Source organism: Rhipicephalus microplus, chromosome 10, assembly GCF_043290135.1.
Source record: "Rhipicephalus microplus isolate Deutch F79 chromosome 10, USDA_Rmic, whole genome shotgun sequence".
Classification (NCBI taxonomy): domain Eukaryota; kingdom Metazoa; phylum Arthropoda; class Arachnida; order Ixodida; family Ixodidae; genus Rhipicephalus; species Rhipicephalus microplus.
This window is the reverse complement of record NC_134709.1, coordinates 31,882,983-31,907,746: the sequence shown is the minus strand read 5'-3', so window position 1 is coordinate 31,907,746 and position 24,764 is coordinate 31,882,983. Positions and strand designations below refer to the sequence as shown.

At 48.4% G+C, this 24,764-nt stretch overlaps 1 protein-coding gene across 2 annotated transcripts in view; it reads left to right on the top strand.

Annotated features, from left to right (window-relative positions):
• Positions 1 to 691: 691 nt before the first annotated feature.
• LOC119181458 (putative RNA-binding protein 46) overlaps positions 692 to 24,764 on the top strand; it is a 39,558-nt gene continuing 15,485 nt past the window's right edge. Inside the window, exons 1-5 of one of the 2 annotated variants that reach the window (XM_075875377.1) lie at positions 692 to 969; positions 5,810 to 6,773; positions 19,976 to 20,150; positions 21,258 to 21,489; positions 24,123 to 24,222. In XM_075875377.1, coding sequence (XP_075731492.1) covers positions 926 to 969; positions 5,810 to 6,773; positions 19,976 to 20,150; positions 21,258 to 21,489; positions 24,123 to 24,222 — 1,515 coding nt within the window. In that variant the 5' untranslated portion in view covers positions 692 to 925. The remainder of the gene's footprint in view (positions 970 to 5,809; positions 6,774 to 19,975; positions 20,151 to 21,257; positions 21,490 to 24,122; positions 24,223 to 24,764) is intronic. The other variant, XM_037432713.2, reaches the window with a different exon arrangement.

The window sequence follows — 24,764 nt, the reverse complement described above, 5'->3', positions numbered from 1 at the left end:
CTGTTCGTCTGCTTCTTTACGGTTGTTTTGTAGGCGCTGGTATAAGAATGCCTGCTTTCTGTGGTGAACTGTCGGCATATATGTGACTATTTCTTCCCATACATTGCTGGTCAAGTAAGCTGTTCAGTGCGCTTAAGAATTTATAGCACACTGGTTGACAAACGTGGAAACCCGTGGATTTACATGATTTTGGACAGCCTATGCGTTGTCGCGTGCATTTTATTGCAAAAAAAATTCTGAATGTCTTTTAGTATTATTATTTCTGGATATTTCTAAATTGTGGATCATAAATTCGCACTACGAGTGCTTTGTTGGTTAAAATTTGACTACAAAGAGTGAAGGTGACGTCAGCGAACAGGTGCTGCCTAGCGCCACGCCGCTCGTAGGTGACGGCCCTAGCGGCAGAAGGTATGAACTAGAACGTGGGCGCTGGAAGAGGTGCTCTCTGGGCAGGTCAGGAGTGTAGTAGGTCATGGTTCCAACGGCCGCCCCGGCAGACGCGGTTTAACGCGGCTTTGTTTTACCTCTATGTATGTGCTGCCTCTGGCGGTGATTCATTAAATTACTTCAGTCAAACCACAAATTTAAATATTTTTTAAACAAGTGACCATTTACCGTGAACAAGTTATGTATCGTGGCTGCATTTATTAATAAATTCGCAGGGACACATATTTCGCTCTTGTGAGATTGACGCAGAAGAAAACTGCCGTCGCAGACGTACAGTCTGTTACAGTTGCGTGCGTTGAGTTACTTGCGTGTTGTATGCGGACGTTCATCGCCCGTTATCAGCTCGGGATCGCCAGTGTTAAGAAGATTGCGCGTAATCTTAATCCGTGCACGAACTGCAAGTTTCGTTTGAATCGTTGCACGAGGCTGAGCGTGGTCGCGCTTGCTGCAGCAGGTTCAGCGATTCGCTTTTGGCGCCATGGAGGCGGCGGGCGACTTCGTGGGAGACTTTCCCCAGTGGCAGTGAGTTCGTTTTTTCGGTATTTTTCTTGCAGCCGGCGGGCGTTACAAAGTCACACTCGTCGCAAACTATCTCCGGTCACTCAGGTACGCGACGAAGCGCTGCGTGCCGTGAAATTGGTGAGCTTAGCGGCGACGGGAAAGGTTACAAAAAAAAAAAAAAAAGGCGGGTGCCGCCGAGTCGTCGGAATCAAAAACTACGATTTCCTTGCGTGGCGCGCCCATAACCGACGCAGGAATTTGAAATTAAAGCTAAACGCGCACTGGGCGTTGTTTGCCTGTGCCTCTGCTGTTAATTAACGACGTTGTCCGGTATTTTTTTTTTCTACTAGTGCGCTTTTTGTCAATGGCGATAAGCGAGTCGTTCGATTCGCGCAATTTGTCCTGTGTGTGCCCGTGTGTGTTTCGCATGTACGTTATGTGAACGCAGTGTTCATCGGTGTGGAGTCGTGCAGCAAAGGTTAATGTTCAGCGCTTGCCCGATAACGGTTGTGCGGTTTGAACGTCCCAAAATACCCGATAACACGATTGCATGACTGGTTGGGCCTTCATACGTCTCTCAATCCTTCATATGCGCCACGGCGCCTCACCACGTTATTTGTAGTCACATTTTTTTCTTTCTTTCTTTTTTTTTTTGCCTTGCGTGAGCGCTTTGGAAACCGCCTTCGAGGGTTGTAAGCCGACACCTTTTTTTTTTTTTTTTGCTCGCGTATGGTTGAAGTGACGCCATTTTGTTCTCCCTGTATTAATCGGCGCATGCGCAGTTTAAATGTGAGAATTGTGAAAGTGAACACAAGGTAGTTCGTAGCCGAATATGACGCGTTTGCGGTGGTGTTTGTGTTGCATCGGGTAGGGTTGGCCCGGTATAGATAGACAACTGTTCTGCTTCAGGGATGTGTCACCAGGTCTTGAACACTTGCGTACATTGTGTTGATGTGACGTGATAAATTTTGTGATGACTTTATATGACGATTCATCATGTGAAGGTGTTTTTTTTTTGGTCTATAGTTAGGGGTGTGCTGACACTGCAATTTCATCTCGAATTGAGTAGTACCGAACAGGGGTAAGAAGTATCGACTCGAATATAGAATACAAATAACTTCGAAGAAAATTTAATGAAAGAAAGAATGAAGGAACGAAATCTGTTGATCTCCAGCCCGTAAAGGCTACGTGGCATATTTGTGTGTTCGCCCCGCCGCGGTGGTCTAGTGGCTAAGGTGCTCGGCCGCTGACCCGCAGGTCGCGGGTTCGAATCCCGGCTGCGGCGGCTGCATTTCCGATGGAGGCGGAAATGTTGCAGGCCCGTGTGCTCAGATTTTGGCGCACGTTGAAGAACTCTAGGTGGTCGAAATTTCCGGAGCCCTCCACTACGGCGTCTCTCATAATCATGTGGTGGTTTCGGGACGTTAAACCCCACATATCAATCATCATATTTGTGCGTTTGCTTGTCTGTTTATGTGTTTGCTTGAGTAGAAAGCGCGAGATATATTTCTTGAGTGAGTTCCACTTTATGATTGGCGACTTATGGTCCTATCTACTCATCTTCAGCATTACTATGCAGCCTTACCTAGATTAAAGTTTATACTGTTCGTTTACTCACGAACATTTCAAAATAGTATCGTTCCTACAACGTTCCATTATTTATTAATTAGATGCGTCAATCCCGTATGGGGATGCCTTGCACTCCCCCCTCCATCAACTCTTCCGGGAAAGTTCGTGATAAATATGCCTTATAATTTCATCTTTCAAAAAAAAAAAGTCCCTGCTGGTTCGAAACCACTCATAACTCGTATTCGAAGGTACTATATCAAAAGGCGCCAAAAACAGCACCGATTACGCGAGATATTGGTGTTAAAGAACATTGACACTACGATTGAAAAAAGCTGACTCTAGGCTTATGGACTCACCGAGTCGACTTACTCGGGCTCACTCAGACTTAGATTGAGCCGCGAATCTGAGTCTGAGTGAGTCCTGCGGGTGAGTAATATCTTGGTGAGTTTTGAGTCCGAGTGAGACCGGCTCAGCAAAATTTCGGTGAGTCTCGAGTCCGAGCGAGAGGTGGTAAATATATTTCGTGTGTCTGAGCGAGCTCCACAATTTTGGCCGACCTATGATGCATGATGGGCTCATCTGTTTCGAGTCCCCCCCCCCCCCCCTTTTTTTTTGGCTTTATCACTACGGCTGTTTTTTTTGCCTCCTTCATTTTTTTTCAAATGTTTACACAATAACATGGTTAATATACTCTGACCGTGGTTGTTTATTGTTATTACTGTTAAAACGGAAATATGTTATTACAGTTATTACGGAAGTATTCATCATCGGTTATGCCCCCCCCCCCCCCGTCCCCGCCGCGGTAGTCTAGTGGCTAAGTTACTCGGCTGCTGACCCGCAGGTCGCGGGATCGAATCCCGGCTGCGGCGGCTGCATTTCCGATGGAGGCGGAAATGTCGTATCTACTCTGACCGTGGTTGTTTATTGTTATTACTGTTAAAACGGAAATATGTTATTACAGTTATTACGGAAGTATTCATCATCGGTTATGCCCCCCCCCCCCCCGTCCCCGCCGCGGTAGTCTAGTGGCTAAGTTACTCGGCTGCTGACCCGCAGGTCGCGGGATCGAATCCCGGCTGCGGCGGCTGCATTTCCGATGGAGGCGGAAATGTCGTAGTCCCGGGTGCTCAGATTTGGGCGCACGTCAAAGGACCCCAGGTGGTCGAAATTTCCGGAGCCCTCCACTACGGCGTCTCTCAATCATGTGGTGGTTTTGGGACGTTAAACCCCACAAATCAATCAATCGGTTATGTCCTACCGTTATTACAAGTTTATGCCAAGATCGCGCCCACACCCATTCCTCTCGCGGCACTCACAAAGGCTTACGTTCTTCCTCCATAGCGCGGTCGGGACTTCCCTTTTTGCGGTGTCCCGTGGAAGTTGTTTAGCGGGACGAGGGAGTCACGAGACGTCGCATGCCGTCGTCCGCCACCCGTCTTTGATTAGGCCGGCACTGACGCGGCTGTTAGCTGCGGTGCGGTGGGTCTTTGTCGGCATTTCTCTTTTTTCTCTCTCCCTCGTTTCGAAGTTCGGCCACAGCGGCCTTGAGGGAAGTACAACTTCCAACTAGCACCGCTCCGCCACTCTTTTCGTTTACCGTCTCTTCAATACGTACCGCACTGGGGTGGCTGCAATCACTTACCGCACGCCAACGAACCGGTGGGGAAGTGTGTCGGGACGGTGTTGTTGGCTGATAATCGAAGCTTCCGGTGAGTTACAAATTTCGCTTGCGGCGACGGCATGATTCGCGAAAATCGCGGTGCGGGCGAATGTACAAAAATGCGCATGGGTACACAAATGTGTTTGTGTTTGTGTGTGTGTGTGTGTGTGCGTGTGTGTGTGTGCGTGTGTGTGTGTGAGTGAGTGAGTGAGTGAGTGTGTGAGTGAGTGAGTGTGTGTGTGTGTGTGTGTGTGTGTGAGAGTGAGTGTGTGTGTGTGTGTGTGTGTTTTGAGGATGCCGGTTGGGCCAGGAGTAAAACGAGAATTCCGCCTACTTGTTGGATCTTTTGTGATGTAAAGTGCGAGTGAACTAGATGGATCTTTTTATCTCCGGTCACACATCGTACTGAAGGACGCGAGGGTGCTTATCGATGGAAGTAGCACACGCTATAACTGTTAGGAGCAGAGCTATAGAACATCCATCAATCGAAAAAAAAATAGTAATCGATTACGAGTATTCCGGGAAAATGTAGCTTTTTTTCTTCTTTCTTTCCCTCTTTTTTTCGTGGAACTCGTTTCTTTTTTAGACACAACCAAGCGAAACCAACGGGCAATTCAACAAATGTGGGCCTAGGGGGATATAATTTGGTGTTCGTGACTGTTGTGTAGTGTAGCAATTATGAGACATGAATCGATATAAGTTAAAGTTGGTGAAAAAGCACCCATTTCCGCTGGTGGGATCCGAAATCGAGAACGTCGGTAGCTTAATTTGGGTTGCGGCAGCGAACGCGTAAATGCGACGCGCATTATTGGAACATTTATCGAGAAACGGAGACACAATTCAGCGAACGGCGATAGCTCCACGTCAAACGATATGTGTACTGCTCAATCTCATCTCTTCCCTTCCTATTGTCTCCTCTTTTTTTCTCATTTTTTCCGTGGTCCGACCCTCCCCTATAGACTCCTTTGTCGAAACTGTTTATCTACGGCCGCTTATCGGTGACCGCAGGCTACAGAAAAAAAAAAAAAAAGAACGCCACACGCGCACCTCCGCGCGTAATCGCGTTCGTTCCTACTCTTTTTTCCCCCTTGCCATCGTGTCCGTTATCTCTTTTACCCGACTTGCGTACCGTTGGCCAACCACGGCGGCGGAAGGGTCGAAGTCTCATATGCACCGCTCCCCCACATCACAAACACGCACACACTGCAAGCTTTCGTATACGCAAGTCGGAGAATCGCGTTGGCTCGTGTATCGCGGAGGAGGGAAAGGAGGAGGGAGGGTAAGGGTGACGTAACTGTACGCACGTCGCGAGAGAGGGACGAGACTGCTGGTCGACTCTTTTTTTTTTTGACGTAGAGTGGTGACCGGTGTTCACGGTGCAACATCGCGCGCGCGTGTTCCGTCAGCAACACTCGTGAGTAAGGAAATAGTCGCGCGTTTCTCGCCTGCGCAACGCGGCGAACTTCGTCGGTTTTTTTGAGCTTATTCCCGAAATGTTGCCGACCGGCGGCGAGCAGTTTGTGGAAGCCCCGACGCCGCTCTTGTTGCGCCCGACTCGTGGCATCCGCTGACCAGAAAATAACGCGCGGGAGTCAACATTTACACACACCCTCTCTGCGACGCCGCTTGCAGGGGCGCCTTCGAGCGCGGCTACGACAACCGACGGTCCCGCCGAAGAAGACCGCGACCGCCGCCTCGCCTTCAACGGCAGCAGTTCGTCGACGCCCCGGTCCCGCTGGACTACTACTATCGCCACGAAGACGTCGGCTACTACCCCGAGCCCTGGACCATGCCGGAGTCCGGGATTGGCGACTTCGCGACCGAAGTCTGCGCTGGCAACGGCCGGGCTCCCAGAACCGGACACGGGAGAGCGGGCGGCGGTTCGCGCGGTTCGTCCTCCAGCTCTTCGTCGTCTTGCGCCACCGACGTCGTCGCGTCCATTCCGACGACAGCCCGGGAGAGACGCATTCTGGCGCTCTTGAACCGCACGGGTTACCCCATGGTCCAGGACAACGGACAGCGGCGCTACGGGCCGCCGCTCACTTGGCAGGGCGAGCCGCCTCCCAAGGGCTGCGAGGTGTTCGTCGGCAAGCTGCCCCGGGACCTGTTCGAAGACGAGCTGGTGCCGTTCCTGGAGCAGGCCGGCCGGCTGTACGAGGTGCGGCTCATGATGGACTTTGCCGGCTCGAACCGGGGCTTTGCCTTCGCCACGTACGGGACGCGGAGCGAGGCGCAGCGCGCCGTGCGCTGCCTGGACGAGCGCGAGATCCGGCGCGGCCGACGGGTGGGCGTGTGCGAGTCGCTGGACAACTGCCGCCTGTTCGTGGGCGGCATACCGCGCGACAAGAACCGCGACGACGTGCTGGAGGAGATGCGGCGCGTCACCGAGGGCGTGGTGGACGTCATCCTCTACCCCAACGTGGCGGACAAGACGCGCAACAGGGGCTTCGCCTTCGTCGAGTACGTGGACCACAAGGCGGCCGCCGTGGCGCGCCGGCGCATGATCCCGGGCAAGATGACCCTCTGGGGAGGCTACGAGGTGGCCGTCGACTGGGCCGAGCCCGAACCCATCGTGGACGACGAGACCATGAATGCGGTGAGCAGTCGTTTTCGTTTTTTTTTTCCTTTTCGCGCGCTGTTGCTTGCCCTTTGCTAGTCATGCTATTCTTCACCACCGTAAGTGACCTACAGTTCTACGCCACTTCCCCCCTCCCCCCCTTTTTTTTCTTTAAATTTACATCCGTCAGTGAGGCCGCTCTGTATCTGCGGATGCGTGTGGTCTGAACATTGAAACTGCGGTGACGTGTTCGCGTGCCGTCTAGACATATAATATAAACAGTGTCTTCTCTTTCTGGTTTTATTATTATTTTTTTCTCTGTTGCCCGCGAATACATTGCTGCAGTTTCAGAAGCTCCTTGTGCACAGTCTGCAAAAAAAGAAAAAAAAAAGAGAGAGAAATACCTACGCTTATGAGGGCATTAATTTAAACCACCAAGTCAGTTAGTTCACCTGTATATAGAATAAGTCTTCTTGTACCACTTTGTTTAGCCACCGGCTGATAAAAAAAAAATATTAAGCACCGCCTCCCCCCCCCCCCCTTTCCTCTTATGTCCACAATAACTCTTCACTGTGTTGACCTCTTATGCATGGGTTGATTCTGCATGGCCGCATTGATGTTTCTTTCCCATCTTCTAATGACGACCTTCGCAGCCCTGTGACACCTTTGGCGGCCTACAAGCATTGCAATAAGCCGGAATCAATCACGATAAATAGAACATAATAATCTGGCTGATATGCAGCTTCGTTTTTGGAGCAACGCGCGACTGGCACGCCTTTGTTGAAATAGGATATGACGTGGTTACCGCAAGATAAGATAGCGTGCCAACTCTGATTGACAAGTCCGAATTTGTGGGCGCGTTATCAGAAGGAATAGGAGTGTAGTGTGCTTTTAATTAGCTTTGCAGGAAGAGCGGGGACGAATTCCACGCATTAGTTCATACTTTTCGAATCTGTGCAAGATGTTTTCTTTGTTTAATCAATCAATCATTTAACATGCCCTGGAACAACCATAAGGTCTGAGTGCAGGTGCACGCGAAAATAAAACAATGAAAATAGAACAATAAAAATGAACAATACAATACAAACTACATAAAAAAGTAAGAAATAGAAAACAATTCAGAAGAGAGAAAACACAAATAGAAATCGGCTCAAAATGGAAAGGCGAGAATCATGGAATGGTTGTGAAAAATAAAGGGGGGAATATACACAACTATGGGGAAGACTTCCTGAAAAAAGGAAAAGGGAAGAATCTGTACATTATGAAAAAAAACTATCTTAACACAGTGCAAAGATGAGACAAGAACAATGGCAGTGGGCTGTGAAAAAGCATCAAGATCACGAAAGTTAACTTTATATAGACTTTGTATTCTGGGAACGGTATAGTGTTGAAAGAAGTTTGCAGCTACATGAAATGGTAGATTCTCTCTGGTTAGCTTACGCGGAATCCGAAAATTTACACATCCCAGAAGCAAAGGGCAATACTGTGAACTATATACTGTGAACTAGTTTTGTACTAATAATAATAATAATAATAACGATGACAACAACAATAATAATAATGTTGTGCACGCCCTAAGGACAAGATTGTTATGGAGACGCCGTACTCAGGTAATTTCGGCCACCCAGGGCTCTTTTAACATGATCGCAAATCTAAGCACAAGGGAATTTGGTTTGAGGGGTTGTTTACCTGCAGAGCGGCCAAGATTGGCAAGTGGTGGTCAATGTGAAGGCTTGTAGATACGTTAGTATCACTCGAAAAGTTACAGAATGAGAAAAAAAAAAAAATTCCGGGGTGTTAAAACCTCCTAAACTCTCCCTTAGTTATTGCCCTGACCTATGTTATATTTTCTTCATAAAAACACGATGTCAGCGGCCAGGATTCAATCTCGCTATGGTCTGGTGAGTAGTCGCTCTCAATAATCGCTAGTTGAAGAGGATAACCGTGTGTGTGTGGGTGCCTCCAATTGTGTCCGAGATTATCCGCCTGAAAGATGACTGCATCAGTATGGCTTCTTTGGCACTGACGCAGAAAGAATTGATGTATCTTGACCCGTAATTCAAGATGTGTGATAGGTGCGTGTTACCTCAGCATAACTGGTCATTTGAATTGGACTGTTTAAAAATTTTTGTAATTCATTTTTGTAAACCTTTTTTTTTTGTAACCATGAAACACAATTGCATGAAAGTATCGTGTGTCTGTCTAACAAACTCTGTTGAAAGTTAGCGCTTGCAATCCTCTAGTTCATCTCAAGTGTTCGTCTCTTAAGCAGTGCCCAACAACATAAAAATTAACAGCTACCAGCTCGCCCAAACAAGCAACCTTATAGATTATACTGTCCAACTGTTGTCTGTCCCACGCATTATGTGGTCAGCACAAGTTCATTTCTTTAGCTTGAAGTCAATCAAATATCGGCAACCCCCGTTTGTTCCCTGACCCATGTTTCGGTCTTCTGATCCCTTATGCCCCGCCGCGGTGGTCTATCGGCTAAGGGACTCGGCTGCTGACCCGCAGGTCGCGGGATCTAATACCAGCTGCGGCAGCTGCATTTTCGATGAAGGCGAAAAAGCTGTAGGCCCGTTTGCTCAGATTTGGGTGTGCGTTAATGAACTCTATGTGGTCGAAATTTCCGGAGCCCTCCACTACGGCGTTTCTCATAATCATATGGTGGTTCAGGGACGTTAAACCACACATAATCAATAAATCAATCATTGTCTATCTTATCGTCCGTGTTTTCTACCGCGTAGTACACATCGATCATGAATCGCAGCCAACTGACGCAGTTGTCCACTTCGTGCCGACGGGCACGCTTGCAAGACGATTCCGGCGTATAAGGCGAACAGATGACTGTGTTTGTAATAAACACAAATCGTTGAAAAATAAATTTAAACCTTTGGTAGTGGTTAGCTGTCGTCCATATTCTGTATCGTTTATTCTGCCTTTCTTTTTTGAATGCGCTCTAATTGGTTAATATATCCCATCAATAGGTCCGAAACGTCGCAATATGCTCAGAGTCGGCTAGCTCAACGCTCATACCCCCATATTCTCAGAGAAGAGTACAAACGTGCCCAGGATCATCGCTATCAATTTATATCGGCGAAAGTGGGGGAGGGGGGGGGGTGTTGATATCAACCAATTCAGATCTCTTAATGCTACTCCTGTCATTGCTGCAATCGTGAATATGTCGTGCTTGGTGTTTCTTTTTTCCTCCGACCTTATCATATCGCGGTAAACTATATAAGAAAGCAATAAATACAGCGCGCAAGCTCTCCCCTTCTCTGGATTGGAGAGAGTCGCCGTGTCACGTTGAGCTAAGAACGCGGAACGGGTTGACGCTCGGTCCTCGGCGTAACTTGTTGGGATTACAGGCGCGCCCTTATCTCGCGCGCCGTACAGTTTTATGACCGCGTGTATGTACAGACCTGCGGCTTTGTCGATAAAGTCAGACGGGCGGGGTCAACCGCGCATCGATGATTTCCACGCTCTTATAAGTGACTGGCGCAGTTCTCGATTACCGGCGTGGACCCTTGCACTGACAGATCCGCGTGCACGTACTTCGGTGATTATACGGGTTATCAAGTTGCGCGTTCTGGGTGTTTTATCAGCTCGAAATATAAAGATAAACTAGTGCAAAAAATATATCAGATGCTCTTCACGGACACTGATGACAGAGCGATGCCTGCCGGTGGTCCTCCTTTCATCAGGCTATCTGTGTTTCTGCGGTTTCGCAAGTCTTCCGGATATGTTGTATCACTGCTCTTTATTAAACATTCTTTGTGAAGATTTTGAGGTGGTAGTATATACCCGTCGCCCCTTTTATAACCACAAAGCATCGCCGGACATTGGTGTGGCTATGACAACGCGCACGCTATTTTATTTGTTGGGCTATAGCTGCTGCCTTGTTCCGTTTGAGTGAGAGGCTGACCCGCAGGTCGCGGGATCGAATCCGGGCTGTGGCGGCTGCATTTCCGATGGAGGCGGAAATGTTGTAGGCCAGTGTACTCAGATTTGGGTGCACGTTAAAGAACCCCAGGCGGTCGAAATTTCCGGAGCCCTCCACTACGGTGTCTCTCATAATCATATGGTGGTTTTGGGATGTTAAACCCCACATATCAATCAACCGTTTGAGTGGGAGTTGCGTGCAGTGGGATTGGCCCGATTTCTGTGACACATACGCAATTTATGGTGGTGATAGTTTTCTTGATAGTCCGCACAGATTTCTGCGGCGCATACTCGTTTGTTGGGCTAACCGTCATCTTAGCTGCACCAGCATGGTCCTTCAATACTTATTTTTTTTTTTCTGGCCACGTAATTCCCGCGAATGTTTCATGTAGGGACAAAAGTGGACCGTGGTCCAAGTTACCCAATCTTAGTGGGATTCATCCCGTATCTGTCGTGCATATATATATACCCGTTTATGGCGCCCACCTGCGTTACCGCGGATCCCTTATACTGTGTACATGAAAGCCTCGACCGAGAACTTCGCTTTTAAAGAGATTTTTTTCTTTCTAGTATTAGTACATTAAAATTTCGTAACACCGAAATCGCCACGCTTAACGCGGGGAAACTTTTAAAAAAGTAAGCGGAGACGCTCGGTGGCCTTCACGGCTGACGGTTGTCCTGTCCCGTCGCCCCGCCGCGGTGGTCTAGTGGCTAAGGTACTCGGCTGCTGACCCGCAGGTCGCGGGTTCGAATCCCGGCTGCGGCGGCTGCATTTCCGATGGAGGCGGAAATGTTGTAGGCCCGTGTGCTCAGATTTGGGTGCACTTTAAAGAACCCCAGGTGGTCAAAATTTCCGGAGGGCGGCGTCTCGCATAATCGGGCCGCTTCCAGTCTTTCGGCTTTTCTCACTATCTGTTTTAATCCCTCCGTATTCTAGAACGTCCCTTCACTCAACAACGCTTCACCTTCACTCGAGAAAGCCGACGGGAGCGCCCTCTCTAGGCACGGCAAGTCACTGCATATCAGCGATAATCTGTCGCGAATCTTGAGTAGCCCAGTGTCGTTTTCGGCCGAGTGGTGGCGCATACGGCGGTGAATCCCTCCGTCCGCCCGGTTGGTGGCTACGGTGCTCTGCTGCTGACACGATATGGTCGTGGGTGTGATCCCGGCCGCGGCGTTGTCGTTTCGGTGGAGGCGAAACGTTTGAAGCCCGTGCGCTTTGCGATGTCAGCGCACGTTAAAAAAAAAAAACAGAACAAAAACAAACACGAGATGATCGAAATTTTCGGAGCCCTCCACCACGGCGTCTCTCGTAATCATATCGTGGTTTTGGGACGTTAGTTCCTTTTTTTTTATACCGGGTGCGTTGCGTTTTTGTCCGTTGGCCGCCAACTTTGCGTGGTCAGATTGTGAAACTTCGACGCGTCTGTCGGCAATCTCGTAATTGGAAGCTTACGAATTCATACGAATAAAATACACAGCGAAAAGATGGACGATCGCATCGATTTCGACCACGCCCAGGGTCGTCGACGCGGAAGGTGTAGCTGTTCTTAGAACCCGCGCTTATCCAAACACCACCCGGAAAATATTAACCGCCCAACTGAAACCTTACCGGGTGTATACATGCACGGTCTACAGAACCAGCGGGGGAAAACACGCACGCACACACACACACACACGCACGCACACACACACACACGCACACACACACACACACACACGCACACACACACACACGCACACACACACACACACACACGCACGCGCGCGCACTCACGCACGCACACGCACACTCACTGTAGCAACAAGAAGGATGATGTAGAGGGGGAAACCACCAAATTTCAAAACTTTCTTGCTTAATGGCCGGCCGAACAGTCACCCCCCACAAGAAGAGACCGAATCGCTCCCGAAACGTCGGGTCAGTTTATAGCCATTGAAGTTTAACTTTAGAAACTTTGGACTATAAGTGGCTGGAGAGTGTTATTTTACTCGTACAATGCAGCGTCACATCCGTATGATGCCGGCGAGGCGGCGCTTTGTTGTACGCGACACTTCCAACTGCGGTAGACCCATTCCGGTGTCAATTCGCGTTCTCTTGGCGCCGGGCCAAGAGGCGAAACGTGCTCGGCGCGGATGCTCGCTCCGGTGGCACCTGGGCGACCGCTTCTCGTGTTACGCCGCCGCCGTCGCGAACTTGACGCGGTTTGGTTGCGCGCGAGCAGCGCATAGCCTTTGCCGTGCGCGGTCGGTGGGCGACTCTTTTTTGTAAACGGAAGCGGTGGGCTGCATATGCCGGTTCGCGTGGACGTGCGTTCGGATACCGGACGCCCGTCGCGTGGCGTCAGCATAGCGCGTCTCATCACTCGTGTCTCGTTTCCCTCTACACACTCACACACACACACACACACACACACACACACACACACACACACACACACACACACACACACACACACACACACACACACACACACGCACACGCACACTTAAAAAGCGCACTGAACAAAAACTAAAAAAAAACTGTTGTATTTTTGATGGATTGTCAACCCGCTGCGGCCTCCCGCGAGCTCCCGAGCCTTCACGTCAGATTCGCCGAGGCACGGTGCAAGAGTTGGTGTCCTCTTCCTTTTCTGCAGCTCTCGTTTCATTCCACTCTCCCCCTTCCACAAAAGCGCTGATGCTTTGTCTCAGCCTAGAGCACTGGGAACCAGGTGGTGGGGAAATGAGCGAGTCGGAGAGACGCAAGCGACGGGACTCGCTCGCTGGATTTCGTTGATTGATTGATTGATTGATATGTGGGATTTAACGTCCCAAAACCACCATATGATTATGAGAGACGCCGTAGTGGAGGGCTCCGGAAATTTCGACCACCTGGGGTTCTTTACCGTGCGCCCAAATCTGAGCACACGGGCCTACAACATTTCCGCCTCCATTGGAAATGCAGCCGCCGCAGCCGGGAATCGAACCCGCGACCTGCGTGTCAGCAGCCGAGTACCTTAGCCACGAGACCACCGCGGCGGGGCTCGCTGGATTTCGTGCCGACCGGTTGTGCCCCCCGCGATCTGCGACGACAGCGCTGCTCTGGCCGACTGGGCTCGCCCTACGCTATCGGCTGACGCCGACAAGAGCTCTCGCCGAGTGGTGCCCCCTCCTCCAACCGTGTCCATCTTCCCTATCTCCTCCTTGCTTCCGTCGTTTGTTGTTGAGTGATTCTAGAAAGAGAAAGAAGGCACCTAATTTCTGTCAGCCCCTTGGGCGACGCGGCGCAGTGCCTGTCCTGTCGTTCGCTGTCCCGGTGCCTGGCTCTCTCCTTCCGCTCTATCTCTTTACCGTTTAATCCTATCCTTTTAACCCCTCCTTTCACACACCTTCGCGAGCTACTGTTGAGGGCTCCTCCCCCTGAGAGTCAGTTAAGGGGCTCACTTTTTTCTTCTTTTCATTTAAAAAATCACACGCAAGCGACGACTGGCATTGTTGGCTGGACCGCTTCTTGTGGGCTCGACGTCACCAAACGTCGCCTCCTGCAGTTCACGGCGCGGCCGCTTGACGCGGAAGTTTGTGAAAAACGTGTTAAACTTATTATTTTCCTGTAGATCTTTTCAATTTCGTTGAAAGTCTTGGCGGCAAAAAAAAAAAAAAAGTTCAGTGTCCCTTTGAATGGCAATGGACAAGTGTTCTGTGACGCTGGGTAGGCTCCTCTGACACCCCACCACCGCACCTTTCCCTCTTGGGATGAATAAAGTTTTTCTCCTCCTCCTCCTCCTGTGTTCGTTGGAAAACTCCTACTGCGCCTTAATTCTGTGTCCCGGTAGTGTATATGCGGCGCTCTGGAGGTGGATCAAAATATTTGCGTCTTCATCGCCTATACATCCTCAAAGCATGCTCGTTGTGTCAATCATGCGATTAGCGCGAGCAGTAGTGAGTTCTGAGGTGTATCGCCAGGAAGCAAAAATGTGCACTTGCACTATTGTTAAGCAAACGCAGCCGATAGTAAAACGAGGAATTGCTCGATCTTGTGAGGACAGATTTGAAGAGTTAGGAACGCAATAATCCATTTGTCTACTGTGTGTGTTAGACAGATACATATATAGATAGACAGACTAGATAGATAGATATAAGATCACATGAAGTGCACTAAACATAACCTGTTTGCCACCTACTTTGTCATGGAAGAGGGCAGACAGCCAACAGAGCGTTTTCTACGCAATTTATGTTAAAGTTTAGCGCTGTGTGGAAAACCGGCCTGTGTAGGGTTGAACCGGTGGCCTTTCACGTCCGTGTAAAGTAGGTTGCCGGTCAGCTGGCAATCTGGAGACTTTAGTGCACTCCAATATCGGACAACCTGTTGCTCTGGAGCGTGGTGCCAATCAATCAATAAATAAATCAGTTGTACATTGAAGGAACTGTCGTAGTTGTGCCCTTGACAGATCGCCGGGCGTTGCGCGATTGCGAGTCACCCAACGTGGCGTCGCCGTCGGATAGGAGTCTGTGTCAAAAGGGAGCGGCGATATATCTGGCGTAATCGCCCACGTGTGCGCTCTGTACGTTTGGTTTTTGAGATAAGCCGCATAGCGCGCGTGCGGTGTGACAGGCAATTGGTTCTCAATTCTAATCGTTATAGCCTCACAGCCCGTACCGTCGGGTATATATATAGGGAGTTTTATAATAGCGCACCGCGAGCCTTTGCGGTGCGGTCGCTGCCACTGCGCATGCGTCGTAATGCGAGTCGGCGTTCGCGGACCGCACGCCAAAAAATCCGAAATTGCGTGCGGTAATGGCGGCCCGCAAGCGCTGGTTTCGAGGCTGCGGGCAGTGATGGCGGCCCGCAACTCCCTATTATCCCGCGCCGTGTTGCGGTCCACCTCAATCGCTTGCAGTGTTTGCCGATGCCCGCGGTGCAGCGTTGCGGCGCTCTTACTAAGGAGTTTTAGAAAACCGTTTGCAAGCGCCGCGGGCGTTCCGGGCACCACATGAGCTTTAGAATAGCGTTTGCCTTACTGCACCGCAACGCACGATCGCAGCGACACCGTAGCCTCGAAACCAGCGGTTGCGGGCCACATGCGGGCCGCGATCGCCGCGCGCAATTTCGTATTTTCTGCTTGCGGTCCGCGAACGCCAACTCGCGTTACGACGCATGCGCAGTGGCAGCGACCGCAAAGGCTCGCGGTGCGATATTCTAAAACTCCCTACTAAACCCGCTATCGCGTGGCTCACATCACTGCTTATCAGGCAGCGCTCCGCTGTGTGCGTGCCTCTGAGCGGGGCGGTGGCCGCGCGAAGTGCGCTTGCCTTTGTATTCGGTAATTGCCGCGAGTCGGATGTTGCGCAACTCGCGATACGCTCACATATCGATCTAAAAAAAGAAAAAAAAAGAAAAGGAAGAGGAGGGCGATCGAGGCGGCCTACATCAAAAGAACCATTTATCGCTTTATCACTTCCTTTACAGCACGTGGCGCAGTTTTGGCGCCAACGGGGCCGAATAGAGGTAGGGCTGCAGCGCCCCTTCCCGCTCCCCGAATTTTCGGGGAGAAAGGGAGGGGGGGCTGCAGCCACTTTCCACAAGTTGACTTGTCTTTCTCAAGGCTTAATGGCGGCTCGACACAACCCCTGTTTAGACGGATTTCTTCATCGCAAGCTGCCATCTTCCCCTTCCTGCCAATGATAATTAATGAAGTTTAATGGACGCGCGTAGCAGAGGGTCCCGGAAATTTTGACTGTCAGTGATTCTTAACGTGCGCCCGAATGTACATACTGCGGGCCTCTAGCATTAAATTGTCGCCCCCATCGGAAATGCGGCCGCCGCGGCCGGGATTCGATCCCCTGACCTGCGGGCCAGCAGTCGAGCACTATTAGACCGCCGCGGTGGGTTACTCTAAAACTCCCTACAGACATGAGGAAGTTTTAGAATAGCGCATCGCGAGCGCTTGCGGTGCGGTCGCTGCCACTGCGCACGCGTCGTAACGCGAGTCGGCGTTCGCGTTCGTGGACCGCATGCAAAAAATTCGAAATTGCGTGCGGTAATGGCGGCCCGCATGTGGCCCGCAAACGCTGGTTTCGAGGCTACGGTGCCGCTGCAATCGTGCGTTGTGGATCGCAGCAGGGCAAACGCTATTCTAAAACTCATATGGCGCCCGCAGCGCTTGCAAACGGTATTCTAAAACTCCCTATTCAGCCTGAACACGTTTGCGTCACCTGCAGCGCATTACCAAAGATAACATTATCTTATACGAACCCCATTAGAAGCGGCGCGACTTTCTTTAGGAAGCTTGAGAAATGCAGAAATTTGACAAATCTTCTCATTCTTCGAAATATTCCGGATGAAAACAATAGGAATCACTCAATTACGAAGGGAAGTTGAAGAAAAGAGCTTATTTTGTACAGTGGAAATATGGGCAACTGTGAACGAACACAGATATTCCTTTTTTTAACGTTTGTCGCCAGGGTTGTATTCGGTTGAAGGCACATTTATTTGGCAGTGCATAATAAACGTTACTTGTTTTTCACCTCAGAGTGTGTTTGATTGCCACACCCAATTACATTTAGTGAAATACAAATGCGCTTTTAATGAACGGGATGATTGCTAATATAACTGTATATTTGATGGGAAAATGCAAATATGCAAAAACAAATGAACGCAAGTGACTGAAACATTCTAGAAGCGACTCGGCGAAGTGAGACGCCCAAATCCACTTATTATAAATGGAACCGGCAACTCCAATCATAAACAGCACTTACCACGCTTGTGCCATGCTCCTATCTCACCGTTACCGCCTTGCGCTCTGGCATAGATAGATTTTTGCCTATTGTACCATGATTGTACTGCTGGCCAGATAACACGCGGAGTGATGTTTGCATGGCTCCGCGTCTTTCGATTGTCCGTGAAATTAAACGGAAGCGACGGGTGTTGTAGGTGTTGATTAAGCGGTAGATAAGACAGACATTCAATACTGTTCCCGTCGCAGTAGTGTAGCTCATATATATATTTATATCGGGCTGCTCGAATGCCGACCCGAAGATGGCGGGTTCGATCCTGGCCGCAGCGGTCGCATTTCTTTTGATGGAGGCGAAATGGTAGAGAGGTCCGTGTACTGTGCGGTGTGAGTGCACATTAAGGAACGCAAACATGGTCGAAATTTCCGGCATCCTCCACTACGGCGTCCGTCATAATCATATCGTGGTTTTGGGACGTGATACCGGCATATATTATTAATGTCACTGTTCTCGTTAGTTCTGACTAATATTGTAACAAAAAAAAAAGCCTTACATGTACACTGCTTTCCTCCTTGTTTTTGTATTTCTATGAGTTTCGTGCATTTTATCTGGTCAAGCAAGCGCACCTTGAAAGGGGGCCGCGAAGTAGTGCCTGAAACCCCACCTTGGGGGGGGGGGGGGTTGAAGAGTGGGAGTGGTGTAGTGGTTAGAAAATTGCTTGACCTTTTTCTAACCCGTGGAAATTGCCGCCTAAGCCACCTTCGACGCAGTACACCTGTGACCCGCGTAAAAGTGTGTTTTGATTCGGAAGAGGCTGTTAGCGCTATTCATGTGACACAGCATATTTTTTTTTTCAATTATTCATGTGTGTATCCGCCACATAATCTTGATTACAAATATGATCACTTGCTTCTAAAAAAAGTTACTGGCAATCATTTGGAGCAGTGAATAATTTCTGTGGCCCTAAAAAAAAAGGAAAAAAAAAAAGGAATCTTGTACACCAGTTTCTTTTTTGCCACCCCTACACCCCGTTTTTACGAATCTCCCGAATTTCAAGGCCTCCAGTTTGGCAGTACCACATTCGAATTCGAAGTCTGTCGAAGGATTTGACAGGCGGGACAAATGCTAATGTGGACTTCATTGTTTGCTTAGTGTACTACTATTATTGAAATCGCAGTGCTCATGTTGACTCTGCATGATTTAGGTGGGCTGAATGTTTTATACATGTCTTTTTTTCCTAACATATGTTCTTTTGTTTTTAAACTGCTTCAAATTTCATCTTTCATGAAGAAATTCTTTTTTTTCTCATAACCTGTTCCTAATTGGGGTATTAGTGTTTAAAAGTAACATTTTGTGCTCCCAAAATTCTCCAAGTTGCTCCGACCCCTGTGTAGGCCATACTTAGAGGCGCGTTAAAGAAAACCAGGTGGTAGACATTTACAGAGCCCTCCACCACGGCCTGCCCCCTATAATCATATTGTGATTTTGGAGGTGAATGCCCATTTTTCCTAGCTTATTATATTTTGTTTTTATTAGTTATAACATCCAGTATGCGTTATAATAAATCGCATATGCAATGAGAGGCACTGGTTATATTGTGATAAAAATTAAAAGGGCATTGAAGTGCCCTGTTGGCATTGGCGGCTGTTGCCGTATGGTTACGTATAAGTTTAGTCCATCACCTTGTATGTTGTGTGCCTTATGGCGAGTCAAAGCCTGCGAGGTTTTGCGAGGGGCTGTTAGTGCTATTCACGTCACGCAGCACATTTCAAGCAAAGCGGAACCTTGCGCGCGCGCCATTCCTGGGGTGTGCTAAAGCAGTGGTGTTAACTTAGTCGCTAAATTCAGCATCTTTTCAGCCGACAACCTCATCTCTTTTCGATTCTTAGCAACTTTTTTATATACTTTCAAAATTTGAGCTAGTGTTTCAAAACAGATACAGAAAATTGGGAAACCCTGAGGACTGCGGAATGCTCTATAAAGAGGCTAAAGCATACAGGATAAACCTGCTTGTCGTTCTGAGATATTCAGCGTGCAATGTGATCGTAATATCTATAGAAGTTGCAACATACGGTGCTCCAGCCAACAAGGGAAGGATCAGTGGTACTCAAATTTGTCTAATCCTCTTACTTCCGGATGGGTTTGCTTTCGCGTGACTCGAGGCTCCAGTCAGCAAATGTTCAGCAGTTGCACTTCGCCATCTAAACCTTTTTTAGGCTCACCAATTCAAATCGGGTCACGAAGTTGACGCAGGTTCGTTCTGTTATTTGAAACAAAACCAAAACACAACAATAAACGAAGCCACAAGTGCGTTTGAAGCCCGCAAGCACAAAGACTTGGTAAACTTATGTATTAACCATTATTTCCATGTATTAACCATTATTTCTATGGTGGCTGAATGATCGCAATGCCGGAGTCCCTTCTAGTTAATTTTAGGAAACTCAATGGCTTGTTGTGTGCTCCACTGTACCAGTGAAATGTTAGTATGTCTTTGTGTTATTTGGTTACCCTTGCGCAGCATCTGTCAATGAAAGAATGCAAGGTAAAACTGAGAGCGCAGTTGTTTGTTTTGCTGTCTGGTCCTCCAGGTCACAGTACTGTACGTTCGCAACCTGATGCTGAGCACATCGGAGGACGTGATTCGTGAAGCCTTCACCCTCGAGGGCCAGCTCACCGTGGCCAAGATCAAAAAGATTCGGGACTTTGCTTTCGTCCATTACTTGAACAGAGAAGATGCAAAGCTAGCCCTGGAAAGTATGAGAGGTAACGTCTTTTATACCATTCAAGGCACATTTCTTCGTGCCTGTGATTAGACTCTCGTGGATAGTTTCTTTCGCTGGTCTTGTACTCTAGCGTACATTGTGGAGTTTGCATAATAACTGGGTTACCAGGGGTTTGTAGCGACTGCTGTGTTTTGCAATGTCTCTCCTACACCATTTTTCTTTCATGATTGCTACTGCCGACAAAAAATTGTGAAAAGCAACACATATCGCAGTTATACTGCTGCTTAATATTTACAGCAGCCTTAAAATAGCATGTGCATGTCTACCGCAATAAACGTCGTGCGATTGCCTGATTGTACACCAACAGGTGGTTGCACCAATCAGGCCACTTGCGTTTATGCCTCCAGTAACGTGGTAAAAAAGTCTTGAGAATTTTGTCAACCATGAAGTCAGTGAAGCTACTTGGACATAAGTAACTATGCGTCGCAGAGCATTTGATATTACTTACAATGATTCATGGCTTAATTTGAGGCTGTACATGCAATTCTTTTGAATTTGATTTAAATCGGTAACTCTTCAGTTGCGGTGACACACCTTATACTGCTTCCAAAGTGTGTAGCACTGAGTTTGCAATTTGGGTCTGTTGGTTTGCCATTAGAATGAACTAAGTTCAGCAAATGAAACATAGCCAAAAGGGAGCCTATTTGTGTCTAAGCGTGACTGATAGAGTCCAATTATTTCTCTCTTCCGCACATGTTTCTGCCACACACTGTGCCTGTGCATTCTAATGTTTCTATAAGCTTGGAAAGTTTGCAAGCAACTAGAAAGAGAGAACGGAACTCTTAAAAGAACCCAGGCTAATGAGCCAACGAATGTGCTTCGCAATGGGGATGAAACGGAGAACTTTCGTGAAATCTTGTAATTCTTGAGTGACACTGGATTGATGTTCATTACATTGGATTTCTTTAAAGTGCAGCTAAACCTAGGCACACAGGCCCTCTTGCATTTTGTTTGCACCGAAGCCCGGCTGCCATTGATGTAAATTGAACCGGTTCTCTCATGCTTGGACATCCTACTTCTTAGCTGTTAAAGTTCTTCAAAGACAAAGGAAAGTAGTTTGATAGTTTGGTGTGCCTTTGTACTTCAGGTGCCGAGATTGAAGGGTCTCCCATTGAGGTTGCATGGGCAAAACCAGTGAATCGAGGGAAACATCTCGACCGCAAGCCCAATTATGGAAAGAAAAACAAAGAGTTCGTTCACGGCAGCCACAGCAACTTCCGTGGAGATCCTGTGGTGATGCCATCGCCTGTGGGAGGTGTTGGCTTCGGGCTCTACAGCCTGGCATCCCATCCTGTCCCGCTACCAATTGGATCTGGCAGGTTCGTTTTTGCAGACTCAGCTTTTGGAGATAAAACCTGGGCTATGCACAAGTGTATGGGTGTTACCTCTTGTTGTGCATAGCTTGTAGAATGTTTTGAAAATGCTTTGGTTTAGTGCAAGATTGGTGGCTTCTTCAAGGTGTATACGTACATTGCCGATTATACGTTGTCGTTTTTTCATAAAACTGCCTTCCGAAGTTCGGGGGTTGACCTATACCCCGAATTGTAAAGTAGAGTTGGAATCATTAAGTCGGTTTTTCCGAGGAGTTCGATAAACGGTCGTCGCCCTTGGATCTATTGCTATTTGACGCATCGATAACATCATCCGCAGAGGCAACGGATTCGCAAGAGCTGCTATCTCCCAATGCATGGGCGTTGCTTCCAGAGCCAGACATTTTTATGATCTGCCGCAACGATTGCGAAACTACGGTATAGCTATGGTAGCTAGAAGAGGAGGTGTCAGCAACGGCACGTCGGATATACAGCATTTTTTCCTGATATGTCGCGACGGCATCACGGTTTCAATAGTAGCCCCACTGCATCGGCGGGTCTGTTAGGCGATATCGGCAACAGCACCGGCACTCGCCGCATATAGTGACAGAGCATTTGGCTTGCGAAGATAGGCAACATGCGTTAATCGCTCCCTATCAATGCGACATACGTTTATCTGTCGTGAAAAACACTATATGCATCTCTAGCTCGCAAAAAACGGGATGTTAATTATTCGCAAAAGACATGACATGCGTTTCTCGCTTTAGTAGACGGCGTGTCCTAACAGTGCTTGCTGTCAGATTTCCCGTGAAGCATCATGGATGTTGCACAAAAAAACTGGCAGCGCCGTGTGGCCTGGCAACACTTCCCAGGGAACTAAACCCCATGACCAGTCACATGCACCCCAGGGCACGCATGTGCTTACAAGTGTCTTCACGCCCTTTTGTCCTCACTCCTATTCGCCATTTCTGCATTTCGCTTTGCTTGTGAACAGTGGAGTGCGCAATTCGCGAAGCTGCTCACCGGACGCCAAGATCCGCTACGCTGGCAAAAGTACAGCGCTGCTTTCAAGCGGCAAGCAATCCTCTATGCAGAGTCGGAAAACAGCGTTGCAGCAGGGCGGAATGTGGATGTGTCAAAAAAGTGCGTGAGGGAATGGAGAAAAGAAAGGATCAAGGTTTTCATGTTCACTACGACATGCCGTTCTTTTCGTTGATGCGATTCGAGATTGGGTTCACGACCACAGAAGCGAAATCCTGAGCGTTTGATGCGATGATATTGAAGCAAAAGCACGTACTCTCGCGAAGCATGTGTGAATTTTGCTAACCGAGTTCAAAGTATCAAAAAAATAGGTTACAAACTCTATAAAACGCATTGGTCTGAGCTTAAGACTATGCGCAACTATATGTTAATGGTTGCCCAAAGCATGCGAAGAAAATCGGCGAGCGTCTCTTCGCTACATGAGTGACCTGAAGGCGAAGCATTCATTTCTCTTAATGATGCCTGGTATGGACTGCCAACCGACATGGTCTGCGCGGCGTTTTCCACGTGCGACATTTCAGTGCCACCAGCACCCCTGCCGATGGCGAGAGCAGTAGTGGCTCACACGATGTCGATGACCGGGACTGCTGCATCCCTCTCTCGAGCGACAACGAGTCATAAGCGATGTTTAATTTCATCACTCCTTCTTCTGAAAGACATACTGGTGTGCTATCGCCGCAGCATGAGGCTGTGGAGTCAACCTTTTTAGCCTAAAAGGGGTCGCAAGTTGGGGATCGACTTAAAAGTGGCAACATATGGTATTATACGACTTACATATGATGCATTTCTTGATTTTGATAAAAGTGTGAAATGCCATGCGGTTAGCTGGTCTCTGTGATCGCTTGTAGACTTGAATGTGCTCCTCCAAGTGTGCACATGATCATCTCTCTCTCTTATTCTATTCTAGTTTTTGCTATTTACTAGTTTCCACAGTGCAGTGTAGCAAACCAGACACACGCTCGGTTAACATGTCTACCTTTCCTCGCTTCTCTCTCTCGCACTGTACGGAAATACAAGGGGTTTATTGCTTCTATTCATGCTATTCTTTTCTTTTTTGTCTACGTGTTCTTGTTTGCTGTCCTTGATTTCCAGAGTGCGATCCCGCCATGTACAGAAACACAAGCAAACATTAGTCATTACATACTGACCGGCTCCTGTGTAATACAGCTGCATTGCCATGAGCTGCTAAGCACATTCCACTTCCATGATAATTGTCTCGGAAGATGTTTTGCTTCCACCAGCCACCTCTGTAAAGAGCTCTTTCAAAGGCATTGCAGGAGTAAATGCACTTGTGTAATGCTCTCCCGCAGATGACATTGTGGAGCTCAGTGTGCTTCTTTCACTGCAATGGGGTTGTTCTCTTCCCTACCACCATGCACTTTCCACTTACTGTACTTGTTTTTCTTGTGGAGAAGCACGTAGACATAGTTTTAGAGGTGAGTTATCATGCTTGTGTGTAAGGAACATATGCTTTCACACAGTTTATATATGACGATAACTATTGTTTTGGGGTCCATGAAAAGATGATTTTTTGCATTTTTAGTGTGCTGTCCAATGTTTGGGAAAGCTTTCCACTGACAAAACTCTTCTTTTGTGTCCAGACCTGGCCGTGCGGAGGGCCTCATGCAAGACCACAATGGCGTGGCTCCCTTGCCCCATCAAAACACTGCAAGAGAATTGCGCTGTCAACAAATAATACAGGTTTGGTCTTGATACACTAGATGTGCTGCACTTACACATTTATTACAGCAAAAGTTGTCATGTGATCACAACACGGGTCACGTGCGGCGCCGTAGTTGTCCGCCACCGCCGCTGCAGCTGGTGTTAGTAACGCTATGGTATTCGAACGCGGGTCCATTGCATAGCAGTACAGTATTGTATCACTGAGCCACATCGGTGCTTGGAGCTCGCTTGCAAACTTGCCTTAGGCAGGCTTGATGTCGAGAAAGAAATCGTGTTAATATGAGTAATAAAGCGTTTTAGATCAGCAAAGGAACAACTGCTCGCAAAATGCGAATGGCATTATGAGTGGGTCTTCCAATGCTCCAACCCATTACAAAAGCTTGTTCTTCATCGTGGCGCATGCTAACTTCAGGCCTAATTCTTCATCATCAGCTGCTGCATGAAAAAGTGTCACAAAATTAATTCCTTGCATATGTGTAGCAGATACCACGCTTCTCCAAAGAATGATGAAGGATTGCCCTTGGGAATTCCGGCCTACTACACAGAAATGGAGATTAATA